The 14,051-nt window shown below is 54.0% G+C and overlaps 5 protein-coding genes across 5 annotated transcripts; 3 read left to right on the top strand and 2 right to left on the bottom strand.

Annotated features, from left to right (window-relative positions):
• The first annotated feature begins 1,720 nt into the window (after positions 1 to 1,720).
• B0T26DRAFT_804373 (uncharacterized protein) lies at positions 1,721 to 2,742 on the top strand. Its single transcript, XM_060447127.1, has 2 exons — positions 1,721 to 1,770; positions 1,826 to 2,742. The coding sequence occupies exon 2, from the start codon at positions 1,829 to 1,831 to the stop codon at positions 2,444 to 2,446; it is 618 nt and encodes a 205-aa protein (XP_060294962.1). The 5' UTR covers positions 1,721 to 1,770; positions 1,826 to 1,828; the 3' UTR covers positions 2,447 to 2,742.
• Positions 2,743 to 3,281: 539 nt separating this feature from the next.
• On the top strand, positions 3,282 to 3,950 carry B0T26DRAFT_677947 (uncharacterized protein; the record flags this gene model as incomplete). Its single annotated transcript, XM_060440163.1, has 3 exons — positions 3,282 to 3,390; positions 3,581 to 3,744; positions 3,879 to 3,950. The coding sequence occupies 3 exons, from the start codon at positions 3,282 to 3,284 to the stop codon at positions 3,948 to 3,950; spliced, it is 345 nt and encodes a 114-aa protein (XP_060294961.1).
• Positions 3,951 to 4,557: 607 nt separating this feature from the next.
• On the top strand, positions 4,558 to 5,044 carry B0T26DRAFT_753729 (uncharacterized protein; the record flags this gene model as incomplete). Its single annotated transcript, XM_060445740.1, has 3 exons — positions 4,558 to 4,787; positions 4,861 to 4,928; positions 5,019 to 5,044. 3 exons carry the CDS (start codon positions 4,558 to 4,560, stop codon positions 5,042 to 5,044), a joined length of 324 nt encoding a protein of 107 aa, XP_060294960.1.
• Positions 5,045 to 5,271: 227 nt separating this feature from the next.
• Positions 5,272 to 6,433, bottom strand: B0T26DRAFT_858358 (uncharacterized protein; the record flags this gene model as incomplete). The annotated part of the gene is made up of 1 exon (XM_060447722.1): positions 5,272 to 6,433. The coding sequence occupies exon 1, from the start codon at positions 6,334 to 6,336 to the stop codon at positions 5,272 to 5,274; it is 1,065 nt and encodes a 354-aa protein (XP_060294959.1). The 5' UTR covers positions 6,337 to 6,433.
• A 5,864-nt stretch (positions 6,434 to 12,297) lies between these two features.
• B0T26DRAFT_804371 (Alpha/Beta hydrolase protein) lies at positions 12,298 to 13,995 on the bottom strand (the record flags this gene model as incomplete). Its single annotated transcript, XM_060447126.1, has 2 exons — positions 12,298 to 13,435; positions 13,526 to 13,995. 2 exons carry the CDS (start codon positions 13,993 to 13,995, stop codon positions 12,298 to 12,300), a joined length of 1,608 nt encoding a protein of 535 aa, XP_060294958.1.
• Positions 13,996 to 14,051: the final 56 nt, after the last annotated feature.

The following is a 14,051-nucleotide window of genomic DNA, read 5'->3' as shown; positions in this document are numbered from 1 at the left end:
TGGGGGAGGATATCCGTCCTGCAAACCCATTATCTCGTAGACGAATACAGCCCCCATCCAATTGGGCCTGGGGGCTCATCGCGGCGGGAACATGAGGTTTTAGCGAGACTGAAAGTGGCAACGGCGCTAGCACTGTCCACCTATTTAGTTATTTCCGTATGTATCCACTGTGACATTAGAAGGAAATTACAAAAGCATTGCACGGCTCATTAATCAGGTATGGTGTGAGGGGAACACTGCTGTATCTTCCTCAGTAGCCCGGTTCGACTCGTGCCCGGAATTAGAGACCATATGAGACAATAGGCTTGAGAGAGCTTCTTTGTCTAAATCTTTTTTTATGAGAGCATTTTTATACGCTGTTAAATCGTTGTCGTGCACTGTGGTCCTCCAGTACTCCCAAGATTCTGCCGCGTAGTAACTTACCACTTTTACCATAACGCAACCTAACCTTACCTTTCCACTACAACCGACCTTCCACAACCACCAAAAAACATCGTCGGCACCGCATTCAATCGATGCATCGGTATGGCTTCATTTCTTCGTCGCGCAGTACTAACTAGTGATAAAAAAGTCCGCTTTTTGAAGATCTAAGCGATCTGAGCGACTTTGGCGATATCAGCGAGGCGCCCGATGAAAATGCACCGCCGCCATCACCACTCTCGAACCCGCCGGCCGGCCATAAGCTCTTCAACACCAAATATGATAGCCTCGGTGATCTTATCGAGGATTTGAACGATTGGGCCGCTTCTGCCCTCTTCAATACGGCCGGGCAACAAGCACTCGGGGCACAACCACTCGGGACACAACCACTCGGGGCACAGGGAGCCGGGCTGGCAGGGCAACAAGCAGTGCTCAACACCAAGGCACGCAGCGTGTTAGCCGGGGCGGCACAACATCACGAGCTTCACGTGGCCCTGCAGCCTCTGCAGTGGCTGAAGGTCGTGTTGTAAGGCTTACACGAAGTGGAAGGGTCCCGCGACCGAGTGCCCGGGCGGAAGGCATGGATCAGTAAGGCTGTCAGTTGCATGCAGTTGTGAGCAGTTGTGGCAGGCTGCAGTTTTTTATTGCATTTTTGGCCATGTTACGTAAGCGAATTGACCGAAGCCAGCTTAGATTTTTATTGTAGATTGGAACGATTTGAGCGATTCTACGGCCCTAGGCTGGAATTACCGCATTCGGAAATGTGTTGACGTTGGCGACGGCTGCGAGGTGCAATTACGGGACAATTGCGTTGCCAGTGCTTAGAGCGGTGCAGCCAGCGAAAGTGGTAATTTTAGCTGTAAAATGTGGTAATTTCCTGGGAGGCGAGATGTAAGGCCTTGGCGCCGATGTACCTACAGTGCACGACAACGATTTAACAGTGTATAAATACGCTCTCTTGTTTATTACGCTTGTGGTCGATCAGGAAGTGATAGTTTAATCCGGGGACCGCCAAGACATATTTGGTAAAAACCTGGCAAATCTCGCGGATTAATGAAGAGATTGCATAATGAAATGTTCAATATAAACGACTCTGCATAGTCTCTTCCCACTCCCCGTCAATATATTTACTTTACGTAGCCCCTAATGCTTTAATAATCCGAATATAGACCGACGACTATTGGAAAAACCAGACACGATACGAAATGGATAGAGTTTTCCGACGAGGAAAAGACCAAATCTTTACCTGCAAGTGGAGCCATCGCCAAATCCACAAAATCCTTCCACATTCAACCAACACCGTCAATTGAGCATAACAACAACAACCACGCGGTTTTTATCGCCACGCAAGTATGCGCGCAGCTTCATCTTCAATCTACAGAACTCAGTAGCTAACTAGCGATAGAAAATGGCTGCGCGCGACCCCCCGGGTGCATTTGACGACCCCTTCACCCTCAGCGACCCCGATGAACAGGTTGATCGCGCCCCGCGCCCGCTGCCGGACCACAAGCTTTGGAGCCACAAATATGACACTATCGATCAATTGATGAATGATCTTCAAGCCTGTGCTATTTCAGTCGGCTTTTTCATCAAGAAAATGCGCTCCAACAACCATGTCAAGGACTTCGGAGCTACAAGGGTCGACATTTCCTGCCTACAGAATAAAACGCGACCTTCAGAAGCCTTCTCACAAACAAACTACCCCAAGGAGTGTGACTGTGAGTTCAAGGCTGTTGCAACGGCCTTGGTCAAGGACAACCAGAAATGGACCTTCGACTTGAAAGAGTCGGCTCATAACCACAAGCTGGAGAAGGACCCCGATAAAGTCTTCCGCCCCCGGCGGTTCTGGACCGACGAAGAGAAGGCATTCGTAGCCTCGTACAATGACAGGCCGAGCGTCCTGAACCGCGATATCGCTATTGATATACGCATAAAGTTCCCCAGCATCGACTTCAATCGCCGTCAACCCCGTAACCTTCGTTATTCACTACGCAAGAATGATCTCGCCAGCCACCCACCTTTTTGAGCCACAATGAGGATGTTGGAGGAGAAAGGCATACAATGTTCAGTCCTTTGGTCGTGAAGTGGTGTCCAAAGAAGTAGATGTGAAGTGAAAGTCCAATGTCGATAGGCAGAAGTTGCAGGACGATATGGGAGTGTAAAAGGTCTGCAATTGCAAGGAATAGCTGAAGGTGGTTTTAAAGGTTGACGGGTCAACTACCACCAGAACCACTGTTCAGATGCGCTCACTGTTATTCATTATTATGCTGCTACTTGGTTCCTATTGTTCATGTGCAGCTCAACAGTGGCAACTGTTTGTAGAGGGGTTGAGGTTCGGACGGAATTTGAGGCTTCTAGCCACGAGCGTCAACTACGAACGTGCCCAAATCCCGTCCAACCTCTAATGAATAATTAATTACTCGCCAGAAACCCTACTGTTTCTGGTACGCCTTCCTGCACCCAAACGCCGCAATGTCTCGTCCCGTCATAATTCCCATAGGCCACTCTCCACTGAACCGTCTTATCCTAGTTTTAGGGGTGGCTCTTAGGTTGTGCACCGTCTGAGTCGGCCGCCTCCTCTTCATCCTGTACCACCTTAAACCTACCCAAAGACCTCTCCGATTGTGATTAGGTCAGGCTGACTTCTTATTCTGTAAGAACCACTGCGTGAAGTTCTATCACTCAGCTGCCTCCTCATGTGAACGCTAATCGCAGACCCCTGGAGATGATATTGCAATAGAATGATCCTCACTAGCTTAATCAAAGTCCCACTGTTAGCGCTTTAGTACGTGCGGAATCAAGACACTAGCAAAGGCCGGTGTGCTCTGTTTGAGCTAGCGTGTGTGGAGCGTCCTCACGAAATGCCTTATCACCAAACGGAAAGTCAAATCCGGGTGGAGCATCTGCGTCCAGGCGAAACCTCGTTTGACGAGGCAGACAACACCGCCAAGGAGTGCCAATACCACGATGGTGCGTTGACAGTGCCGTTCATTTTTTTCCCCTGTTATTCGATATCCACATTTCCTTCTCGTTTGCGTCTCCTGCGTTGCCTCTACTCGAGGGGCTTAGCTGACAATCAACACGCAGGGGTCATGGAGCCGACTACGATTGCGATACCTGGCCGACTACGATTAAAATTGCCGTGGCCCGGTAGACACAGGAGAAAATCAAGAGTCGTACCCGGAAGGATTCGTGTGGACCTGCTGTGAAAAGCGTGGTGATGAGGACGGCTGCAAGCTCGGTCGCCGTGTCAGATTAGCGACATGCCAAGTCACGTGGTTGACCCCGGTCGTGGCGCCGATCCACCGCAGGGGGGGGGGGCTGGTGCGCCACAACAGAGACTTCTAGAAGAACGGGCGAGAGCCAGGAATTGAAGGAACACACAAGAATACACACAATCGAACCTATCCAACCGTGCAACTGACTAAATCCAACACCATGAATCCGACCCTGCGAAGAACAAGCGACTCCGAGGCGATGAGGATAACGAGGACGACGAGGACGACGAGGACGACGAGGACGACGAGTGAGGTGGCTGTGACTACACAGCATGTCTAAATTGAAAAGGACATTGTCTCGGTAAAGAGCGCTGTGTCACAGCATGTCTAAAATGAAAAGGACGTTGCCTCGGTAAAGAGCGCTGGGTCAAAGGTTTAATAAGTGCGATGGAATATAATCATCTCATTGACGTCACATCATAGCAAACGGGCACAGGTGTTACTGTGTACCGGAAACACAGTCTTGGTAGCACTTGGTAGCATTGTGAAGCCCAGAATCGCCCCCCGAGCCGTCAAACCTATCCAGCAACTCTGTTGGGCCGGGTATTCCGCAGCCAAGAGCACAACCGAAAGTGTTTCCGGCTAATACCGCAGCCTTTGCCACAGGGGCCTCCAATCGCGGCTAGACGATTACCCAAGACATGGCCGTGCAATTCTCACTTGCAAGGTTATTAAGGCATATTTCTATGTGAACCAGTCACACTACACATTGGCCAGGGGCAAGCAAGGTAACAGCCACGGAATAAATACCCCCTTCCTTTCATCTCCCCCGACAACTTGGTTCCCATTGCGTTTCCCTCATCCTCGCACACGCCTCTTGTCGACCGACTCTTACCCTCATCCCAGCCACCCTCTCAAGATGAAGCTCGCACCTACCATCACCTTTGCGGCCCTGCTCGCACCGGGCAGCAGCGCCGCCGTCAGCGACACGCGCCAGGCAGACAAGGTGTGCAGCGTCAGCGGGACCAGCAGCTATGTCAACTGCCGCGCCGGCCCCGGCCGCGACTACGCAACCGTCCGCGGAGTGCAGCCGGCCCAGCAGTTCTCCGTGCAGTGCATGCGGGACGGAGAGGCTATCGACGGGGAGAAGTAACTATTACTTAATACCAAACCTGTTCAATCCGTGGCGAGCATCTGGGCTGACATCGTACGCTTGGATTAGGGCCTGGGGATATATCCCCGCCTGGCACTGCTGGCTGGCTATGCGCTGGACAGATCTGGGCTGCAAGAGTATGGTCTTTGCTGTTGTTATGTTCTCCCTCCTGGTCCTGTTATGGGCCAAGTGTGAGAAATGAGGCTGACGTGGAGCGCGTGTTACAGGAGCGCTGGAGACATGTTCGACGTAGAGCATAGAGTGAGAATTCTGTCGACGGATGGAGATGCAAGGTCTGGGCCTGGGTCTGGAGAGACAAACTAATACATAAAACGCAATCGCGACTTGGAGATACCGTGCACAGAAAAGAAGCGCCGTTTCTCTTGTATTGTCATTTCACATGCAGAATCTTTCCCAAAGCGCAGTTCACGAAACAAGATCCATGCTAGTCACAAGCACGCCCACCCTCAAGCAGCAGCCTCAAGCAGCAGCCTCAACAGGAGCATGCTTCTCTGCCTCGAGAAACTGCGCAAACGAGTCCCTCATGGTCTCGCCGAGCGGGATGTACTTGACGCCGAGAACCGCCTCGACCTCGCTACCATCGACAGCATACGACACAGGAACATCCCCCGGAGTGCCCTCAGGGACACGGTCGCGGATCTCGGGAAGTGCAGCGCGCAGCGCGTCCACCGCACTCTGGTAGTCAAAATGCGACGCCACAATGAAGCGCCGGCCGGCAGCCGCGTCGGTCTCGAACGCCGCAATCTGCGCAGCAGCCAAGGCGCGCACGTCCACAAACGCGCCAAGGTCGAACGGCGGCACGGCGGCGGCGCCCAGCAGCGCGTGCAGCGCGGCGCTGGACGTGTTGAGCTTGGCCGGGTCGGCGACGGCAGCTGCATCGACGTGCGGCCCAAACACCCACGCCGGGTTGAGCGCGACGAGCGAGAAGGATGGTGTCTCGGCGGCCACCCAGTCCCACATGGCCTTCTCGGCCAGCGCCTTGGACGCGCAGTAGGCGGCGCCCGCCGGTGCCGACACGGCCTGCTCGTACGTCATGGGGTTCCAGTCGGCCGCCGTGTACGTGTACCCCGCGCGCGCGCCGTGGGCGAGGTCAAGGTTGGACGCGAAGGACGACGTCTCGACGACGCGGCGCACGGCCGGCCCGAAGCGCCGGGTCGCCTCGAGCACCGCCAGCCCGCCGCCGATGGCCGGCTGCAGTAGGTCGCGCACGTTGTCGCCGACCTGCAGCACGAAGGGGGACGCCACGCTCAGCACGCCCGTGACGGGCTTGGTCGGGCTGGCGAACGCCGCCGCGTACAGCCCGGGCTTGGTGATGTCGGCCACGGCGGCAGTGGTCAGCTTGTCGCCGTGCGCGGCGAAGGTGGCACGCAACTTGGCCAGCGACGACTCGGACCGTGCCGTCGTGCGCACGTGGTACCCCTTGTCCAGGGCCTGCTTGATGATGTGGCCCGCCACGAAGCTGGTGCCGCCGGTGACGAGGAGGGTCTGCTCAGAGGGGCTGGCCTGCTCAGAGGGGCTGGCCATTTCGTTGGTTTGAAAGGGGGTTTTTGATTGACAGGATGTCCTAAACTTCAACTAAAGAGGCGGTTGATGGCTGGCGTCGTGCAGTTGTGGTGGGAAGAGGCACGGAACTATGGCTATGATATAGTCTGATATCTGATATCTGATATCTGATACCTGTCTACCATGCTAAAGCTGGCAATACTAGCGACAACAAAGCCTCGCTTACGGCGGGCTAATCGGCCTCGTTTCGCTGACAGCGGCGTGCTTTCCGCCCTTGTTCCTCTAGGTTGCCGGACAAAACCCCCACGTGTTGTAGGGTGACAATCACACGGCAAAGCGCACAACTCGAGAGCCACCGATTGGATGCTGGCACTTTGGTATCTGTTAGAGATGCAGACTGCACAGTAAGCAAAAGGCAGCGCCGAGAAACACTTGATACCACCCTAGGCGGGCTTGGAAAGCCAAGGAGCGTCGGGCGTCGTGCTATGTAACCGCGGCCGCCAATGAAGGTCATGACGGCATCTCAAAATGGCTCATCAATGTCACAACACATGGCCCGATCCCTGCCTGGTCTGGTCGGCTAGATGACGTGACGTGACGATTGGGTGCTGACTCAACGACCTACCGAGGCTTATACGCACCCCAACCTGCAGTCATCCATGCTGACGCGCATCCTCCAGCCCATCACCTCTGCCACCGCCGTGTAGCGCCACAGCGGGGGACATAGGCGGCCAGGGGGGACATAGGCGGCCACGGGCAACGACACACGAAAGCCTCCGGAATAAACGGCTTTAACTACCGGGTGGCCAAGGTGTGCCTATGACGATTGTCCTTGGCAGCCCCTGGCTGCGGCCCAGCTATCCCGACACCGGCCAAGCAAGCGAGCGAGCAAAGAGACAGCCCCAGCCCCTCGAATCAGGCCAGCAGCGCATACTCGACGGCGCACTCGAGCGCGAACCCGAAGCCGCGGCCGTACCAGGCCTGCGCCCATAACTCATCTCGAGGTTGTGCGGCACGCCCCTGACGAGCGCCGACTCGACCGTCTTACTACTAGTAAACGCAGAAGCAAAGTCGCGCGCGGCCTCGGCGGTGCCCTTCCAGAAGACGTCGCGCTCGGCGATGGTGACCAGAACAGGGACGCGCACCTGGGCGGCCCACTCGCCACGGAAGCGCGGGAGAGAGAAGCGATGCATGTTTAGTTTGCCGCGATAATGTGTCGTAGAGTACCGCTGCACCAGCCAGACACAATAGATACCCGCTGCCTGCGGGTGTGGCAACAATACTTATACTAGCTATAGGCTGTGTAGGTTGTAGGCTGTGTAGGTTGTAGGCTGTGTAGGTTGTAGGCTGTGTAGATTGTAGTCTGTGTAGATTGTAGTCTGTGTAGATTCTCGGCTACCTATCCCAGCACATTCAGGCAGTTTTTTTCTTGGAGAGGCGGTGCTGAGATGAGTCCGAACCACCCGGAGTTGACGTGAGAGGTGGGTTGATAGCAGAGTTGCATCGATGGAGGAAGTCATTGGTCCCCACTCCGCGGTCTTAAAGCACTGTATTGTTCCTCAAGACCTCCAAATTGAAAAGAAAGGGGTGAAGTAAAATGACCCGCCAATTGTGAGTAGGTAGCTGCTAATATCCACCCTGGGCGTGCCGGATTTAGCTGCCTAGGCCTAGCATACAGACGGGCCATCATTGGGATACAGCACTCTCCTTCCGTCTCTCTCGTTTGACAAGTCTGGTCCTTCCGACAAAGTCGATATTTACTACACCCACAAAAAGCATCTAGGCCTCTCCGCGTTCGAGATTACAAGACTACGTAAACTAACTGATCCCCCCGTTTCTGTTATTGTCTGATCGTTAAGCTAACGTTGTACCGGTACTAAGGCCGGCGGCGGCAAGATGCTGCTCCGTCTGTTGAAGCTTGCAACAGAGATCGGTCTCATGAAGGTCTTGATAGGTGAGGGTGCTGACATCAATTGTCCGCCCCGGGTTTCATACCGTGGCGGCTCTCACACCTTCATAGGGCTGTTTAGGGCTGTTGCCTTTCCGCTCACTGATAAGCGAGCGTCCTTCTGCCGAGTCGGCGGGAGAAATTTTTGATATTGAAAGGATGGCCCTCCGGCTGGCGTTTCGTATTGTCAAGAACGCCGACGAGAGGGAGACGGACGAGGAGGAGGCCGAAGAGGAAGAGGGCGACGAGAACGAAGCACCGTATACGTTGAAGTGGACGGCACAGGGTGATACCAGCGACTGGATTACGTCTGCTCCAACCCTTGCCATGATTGACTTTGTCAATCAGTGTCACCAATATGCCAAGGAGCACATTCCTTCCCTCCAGGGAATGCAATTGCCTATTCCGAGGAAGATCATGAGGATTGCCCCTTTCTTGTTACGACTGAGGAAGACGATCCATTCTTGTATGATCTTGAGGAGGTTGAGAAATGACTTTGTGGAGGTGGGACGGAGGAACTCGAGTTTGTGGTTGACTGTGTATTTGTATAGAAGAATGTGGGTTGTTTTTAGCGAGCTATAGTTGTCCCAGTCGTTTGGGAGTGTACCATACCCCACCCCCCAACGGATCACCCAGCAGTGGATCACCCTTTTACACCAAAACACTACCTTTTTGAACAACAATAACGCAGTCAATTGTGAAGCTGTTTGCAAGTAGGGAATTGAGCTAGTTATGTAATTGCATACAGTTTAATTTTAGTATTGATTTATCAGCCCAAAAGCGTTACTTTTTTGCTACATCTTTCCAAAGTAACTCCAAATTAACTCCAAATTAGCTTCTTAACATTCTTCTCCCCCTACCTTTGAGCGTGAATTGCGTCTTGTACTACCACAATGTCTGAAGAAGTGACGATAATATGGTCAATGCGTACCTAGACGTCACAGATAATAAGATTTCTATTCGTCAATCGGCTCAAAAGCATGGAGTTTCTTGTACAACTTTGAACCGACGACTCAACGGAGTCCCCCCCAAAAAGAGATCCTCCAAACGCAACGCAGGCTCACAGAGCCTCAAGAAAAGCGGCTCATTGAGTGCATCGTCAAGCAGGAAAGACTCGGCTTTGCTCCGAGTTAGTCAACAGTATCTAACATTGCATCAAGACTCTATAAAGAAGCAGGACAAAAAGACCCTATAGGGAAAAACTATATTTCTAGCTTCAAAGCTAGAAACCCCGACATTCGAGCCAAAGCAGGCAAGAGAATGGAAGCCGCTCATTTAAACGGGTTTCCCCCAAAGCCGTTAACTGGTGCTTCAATATAAGGGAGAAATGATACAACTGGATCAGGCCTGAGCTTACCTTCAACGTCGATAAGGCCGGTATTATGGCAGGCTTTGGTAAGTAAATAATGCTTAGTTGTATTATCTATTACTTATACTATATAGGGCTTGATTTCTTAGTCCTAGGGACATCAGAGACGAAGAAAGCCTACCTAAAAAGCGACCAACCTCGAGGCTGGTCCACAATCATCGAATGCATCAGTGCCGGGGGCCTCGCACTCGACCCGGGCATTATTTTTAAGACAGCGTAACCCTCCACTGTTAAATCGTCACCATGCACTGTAATCCCCCACATATAACCCTAACCCTGGCCACCCACCCCGCCCTCCAGTACATTTAAGATTCTGCCGCATGGTAATTTACCACTTTTACCACAACGCAACCGAACCTTACCTTTCCACTAAGCTTCAATATGGTATAGGGCATGAAGGAAGCCTATGATGAAGAGGCTTATGAATAAATAACACGAATTCGCTTCGCTTACCTAGGAAAGGAGTGGCTTGGTGAGGCTCTATATCACATCTGTTATGACGCCCTGGACCGTGTTGCATATCAATACCGGAAGATGATAAATGCCCTCGGCGACCACCTCCGGGCGCCTCTCGAACCCTGTACCGGTCGGTTCCGGGCGCAGTAATCCCTTGTGCTCACGAGCTTCTTCAGCGTCACAGGGCAGGCACTTTGAAGCTTCAGAAGGTTGAATCCCATCCATATTAGTAATTACTTTGAGAGGTCATTACTTGATGAAGACGATTACTTGTAGTACCGGGAGTTTGACGGAGTCGAACACCTTCGGGGAAGGTCGCGCACCACTACTGCATTTGCAGCCGAAGGTCGTATTGTAAGGCCTACGCGAAGTAGAAGGGTCCCGCGACCTACTGCCTGGGCGGAAGGCATGGATCAGTAAGGCTGTCAGTTGCATGCAGTTGTAAGTAGTTATAAGCAGGCCTGCTTTTTATTGCATTTTTGGCCCTGTTATGTAAGCGAATTCAACGAAGTCAGCTTCACTTTTTATTGTAGATTTGAACGATTTGAGCGAATCTACGGCCCTGAGATGGAATTACCGCATTCGGAAATGTGTTGACGTTGGCGACGGCGGCGAGGCGCAATTGCGGTACAACTGCATTGCCAGCGCTTAGAGCGGGGCAGCCAGCGAACGCGGTAATTTTAGCTGTAAAACGTGGTATTTTCCTGGGCGGTGGGCCGTAACGCTTGGGCGCCTTTGTACTTACAGTGCATGGCGACGATTTAACAGTGGAGGGTTACGCTCTCATTTTTAAAGGAAAAGCCTTCAAATATCGTGGTTTGAAGAGGAAATGCAGAAAATCTGCAACTGGCGCTTCGTTACTACAGAAAAGGGCTGGACTGACAGCCAAATAGCGATCAGCTGGCTTGAGGATATTTTCATTCCACAAACCGACAGGCCCTGGACTACGAAAATGAGGCTCGGCGCTTCCTCTTGATGGCCACGGTAGCTACATAACTGCAAGAGATAAGTCCCGTATGCTCTTTTATCTAGGAATCCCAAAATATATATATATATAGAACGACTTCTTGACGATATGCGGCCTAAATAATATATATCTTTGCTTCCTGCCGGCTCATACCTCTCACGGCTTACAGCCACTTGATACCGGGTCTTTCAACTCTATCAAAGCTCTCTATAGACGTGAGCTAGCCAAGTTGGCTAGTCTAACCGACGCAGCACCTATTGACAAGATAACTTCATTCGCTGCTACAAGGTAGCCAGGGAAGAAGCATTGACAGGAAGAACCGTTAAATCATCATTCCGGACGACCGGAAATTGGCCTGTTAATAGACAAAAAGCCCTGAACCACCCAGAGATTCAGCAAGACAGGGCAAAGACCCCTGAACCCCTGTCCTCTCTGGAGTCCCTAGTATACCAACTACAGGGCGTCAGATTAGGGATTTTAGCAAAGGAAGCAGTCCCCGGACTAGATGAAAGTTCCAGAAAGCTGTGGCGGCCGTTGAGAAGCCTCAGACCGAATTGGTACTCAAGCAGCACCGTATTGAAGCCCTGGAGGCTCAACTGGAGCGTATTAGGCCCCAAAAACGAAGGAAAATTCTCAATCCTAACAAGCGGTTCATGGACCTAGGGACTATGCTAATGGGAGGCGAGGTTCCCGCGGAGCCTTAAGCAGGGCCTTAAATTGAAGAGGTGGACGACGAAGATGAGGCTGAAGAAGAGGCTGAAGAGGCTGAAGAAGAGGCTGAAGAAGAAGAGTTACTTGCAAGACTGCAAGATCTGGCCGTGCACTTCGGAGGTGGGGCATGGAGTAATTGGTCGATAATCGGTTGACGATTGTGGGCAGGTAGTTAATGTCACCTAGTGTGTGTATTGAAGTCAATTGTGTGTCGATACTCTTATTAACAACTCTGGGCTAGGCCTACAAGCTAATCGCTGAATCCTTTTGAGCGGGGGACTTTCTAAAATCTGAAGAGCCCAACACAGGGTAACCCTAAAGGTGCTCCCCCGAGAGAGGTCAAAGATACTAGAACCCCTGACTTAAAACCCCGAGGCCCATACCTTCTCCAAAAACACGTATTAAAGGCATTCCCCTGCTGAGAGAACTCCCTACCAGACTCAATTTTCTACTTGCCCCTGGAACCATATACCCGCACTACCACTAAGCAACATGCAGTAATCGGAACGGCGCCAATCCTCAACACCCTCTCTAGCTCTTGTAGACCCCCGTCGCCGGCAACACATCCTTGACGAGAAAATTCTCCACCAACCCATGGATAACACCACTCCCGTCGCGGTACGTGCCATGCCCGACGCCCTGGCGCGTCAAGAACACAACATTAGCATCCCCACCGAACTGGCGAAACACGTTCTCGGCACCGGCAAGCGGCGTGCCGGCGTCAATCTGCGCATTCACAAAAATCACAGGCGGCACGTGGCCGCGCGGCGGCGCGCGCAGCAGGCGAGGCGGAAACGTGGTCCCGAACGGCCAGCCCACGCACGCCGTCTGCACGACCGACTCGATGCCGGCGCCACGCGTGTGCGGAGCCGCCGCCGCCGCCTGCGCTATCAGCGCCGCCACGGCCGCAAACATCGTCCCCGCACCGCCGTGATCAAAATCGTGGCACAGCATCGTCTGCGTCGTGAACGCCGAGTCTTCGTCATCGACCGCCCACGGCAGCGCCAACGCCGCGTCGGCGACCCGCGCGTGCTCGGCCGCGTTCAGCCGCGCAGCCAGCGCCTTCCACGCGTCGCTGCCGGCGCGCGCGCTCAGCGTGCCTTGCAGGGATAGTAGAAGGTCGTAGCCGCTGACGGGCGACTTGCACGCGAGCGACACGAGGCAGTCGGGCGCGGGGAGGAATGGCGACGTGTTGGCGACGGCGATCAGCTTCTCGAAGCGCGCGACGATGTCTTTCTCGGGGCTGCGCCACGCGCAGTCGGGCGATGTGGCGCACCAAGATACCCAGGCTCCGAAGGCCGCTTCGACGGCGGCGGCGGCGCGCGGGAGCCGCACGGCGGTGTCGACCGTATGGTCGACGACGGCGTCGAGGATCAGCGCGCGCGTGGTGGCGGCGTGCTCTTCCAGGTAGGTGAGTGCCGTGAAGGTGCCGTACGAGTCACCGTAGAGGGTGAGTTGCGGCTCGTTGAGCAGCGTGCGCACGTGCTCGATGTCGTGCACGATGGTGAGCGTGTTGGTCGTGCTGATCAGGTCGGCCGGCCCCGTCTCTGCTGCGCACTTGGGCCCTACGGCCGCGTAGTGGCCGACCAGCTTGTTGAACTCGCCGACGTTGGCTGGGAAGTACGTCACGTCCGAGTTCCAGTCGGCGGGCTGGCACTTGATGGGATGGCTGCAGCGCGTGTCACCAGTGGTTAGCTACGCCGGCGACGGCTTGGTCGATGACTATTAGCGCCATCGGGGATTGGGGAAGCCACGGTACCTTCGGCCGAGGCCGCGGGGATCGATGCCGACAATATCGTAAAACTCCTTCGAGTGGTCAAAGTACTGGTTGTGGTTCGCGCCCGTCTCGGCGTCAATGACTATGCCGGCGGCTGTGTTGCCTGGGCCGCCGGGGAGGTACACGATGGTCCCCTTGCGCTTCGGCGCGTTCGTCGCGGGCAGGCACACCAGGCCGATATTGACATGGGGCCCGGACGGGGCCGAGTAGTCGAGAGGGACCGGGATCGTGGCGCACTTGATGGTGGGACCGTAGTACGGTAGAGATGGGCAGGGAGTCCAGGGTACGCTCGGGCTCGAGCAGCCGCTGACGACCAGCGAGGCGTTGATGGGGAGGCCGTGTGTTTCTGAGTCGTCCAGGACGATCTGGGGCGAGGTGAATGCGGAAGAGACTTGGGCAGGGTGGTATAGAGAGAGGGAAATGAGGGGAATCCAGGCTTGAAAGAGTTTCATCGCGACGGAACTGCCACAGTTGTGGTGTTGTAGGTGATTCGTTGCGCTGGTTTTCA

This window comes from Lasiosphaeria miniovina, assembly GCF_030549165.1.
Source record: "Lasiosphaeria miniovina strain SMH2392-1A chromosome Unknown B0T26scaffold_5, whole genome shotgun sequence".
Lineage (NCBI taxonomy): Eukaryota > Fungi > Ascomycota > Sordariomycetes > Sordariales > Lasiosphaeriaceae > Lasiosphaeria > Lasiosphaeria miniovina.
Note: the sequence above shows the minus strand (reverse complement) of the source record. Positions and strands in the feature narration are given on the sequence as shown.

Excerpts from the sequence above, each read along its gene's own strand:
- B0T26DRAFT_804373 (XM_060447127.1), top strand. The coding sequence starts at position 1,829 with ATGGCTGCGCGCGACCCCCCGGGTGCATTTGACGACCCCTTCACCCTC.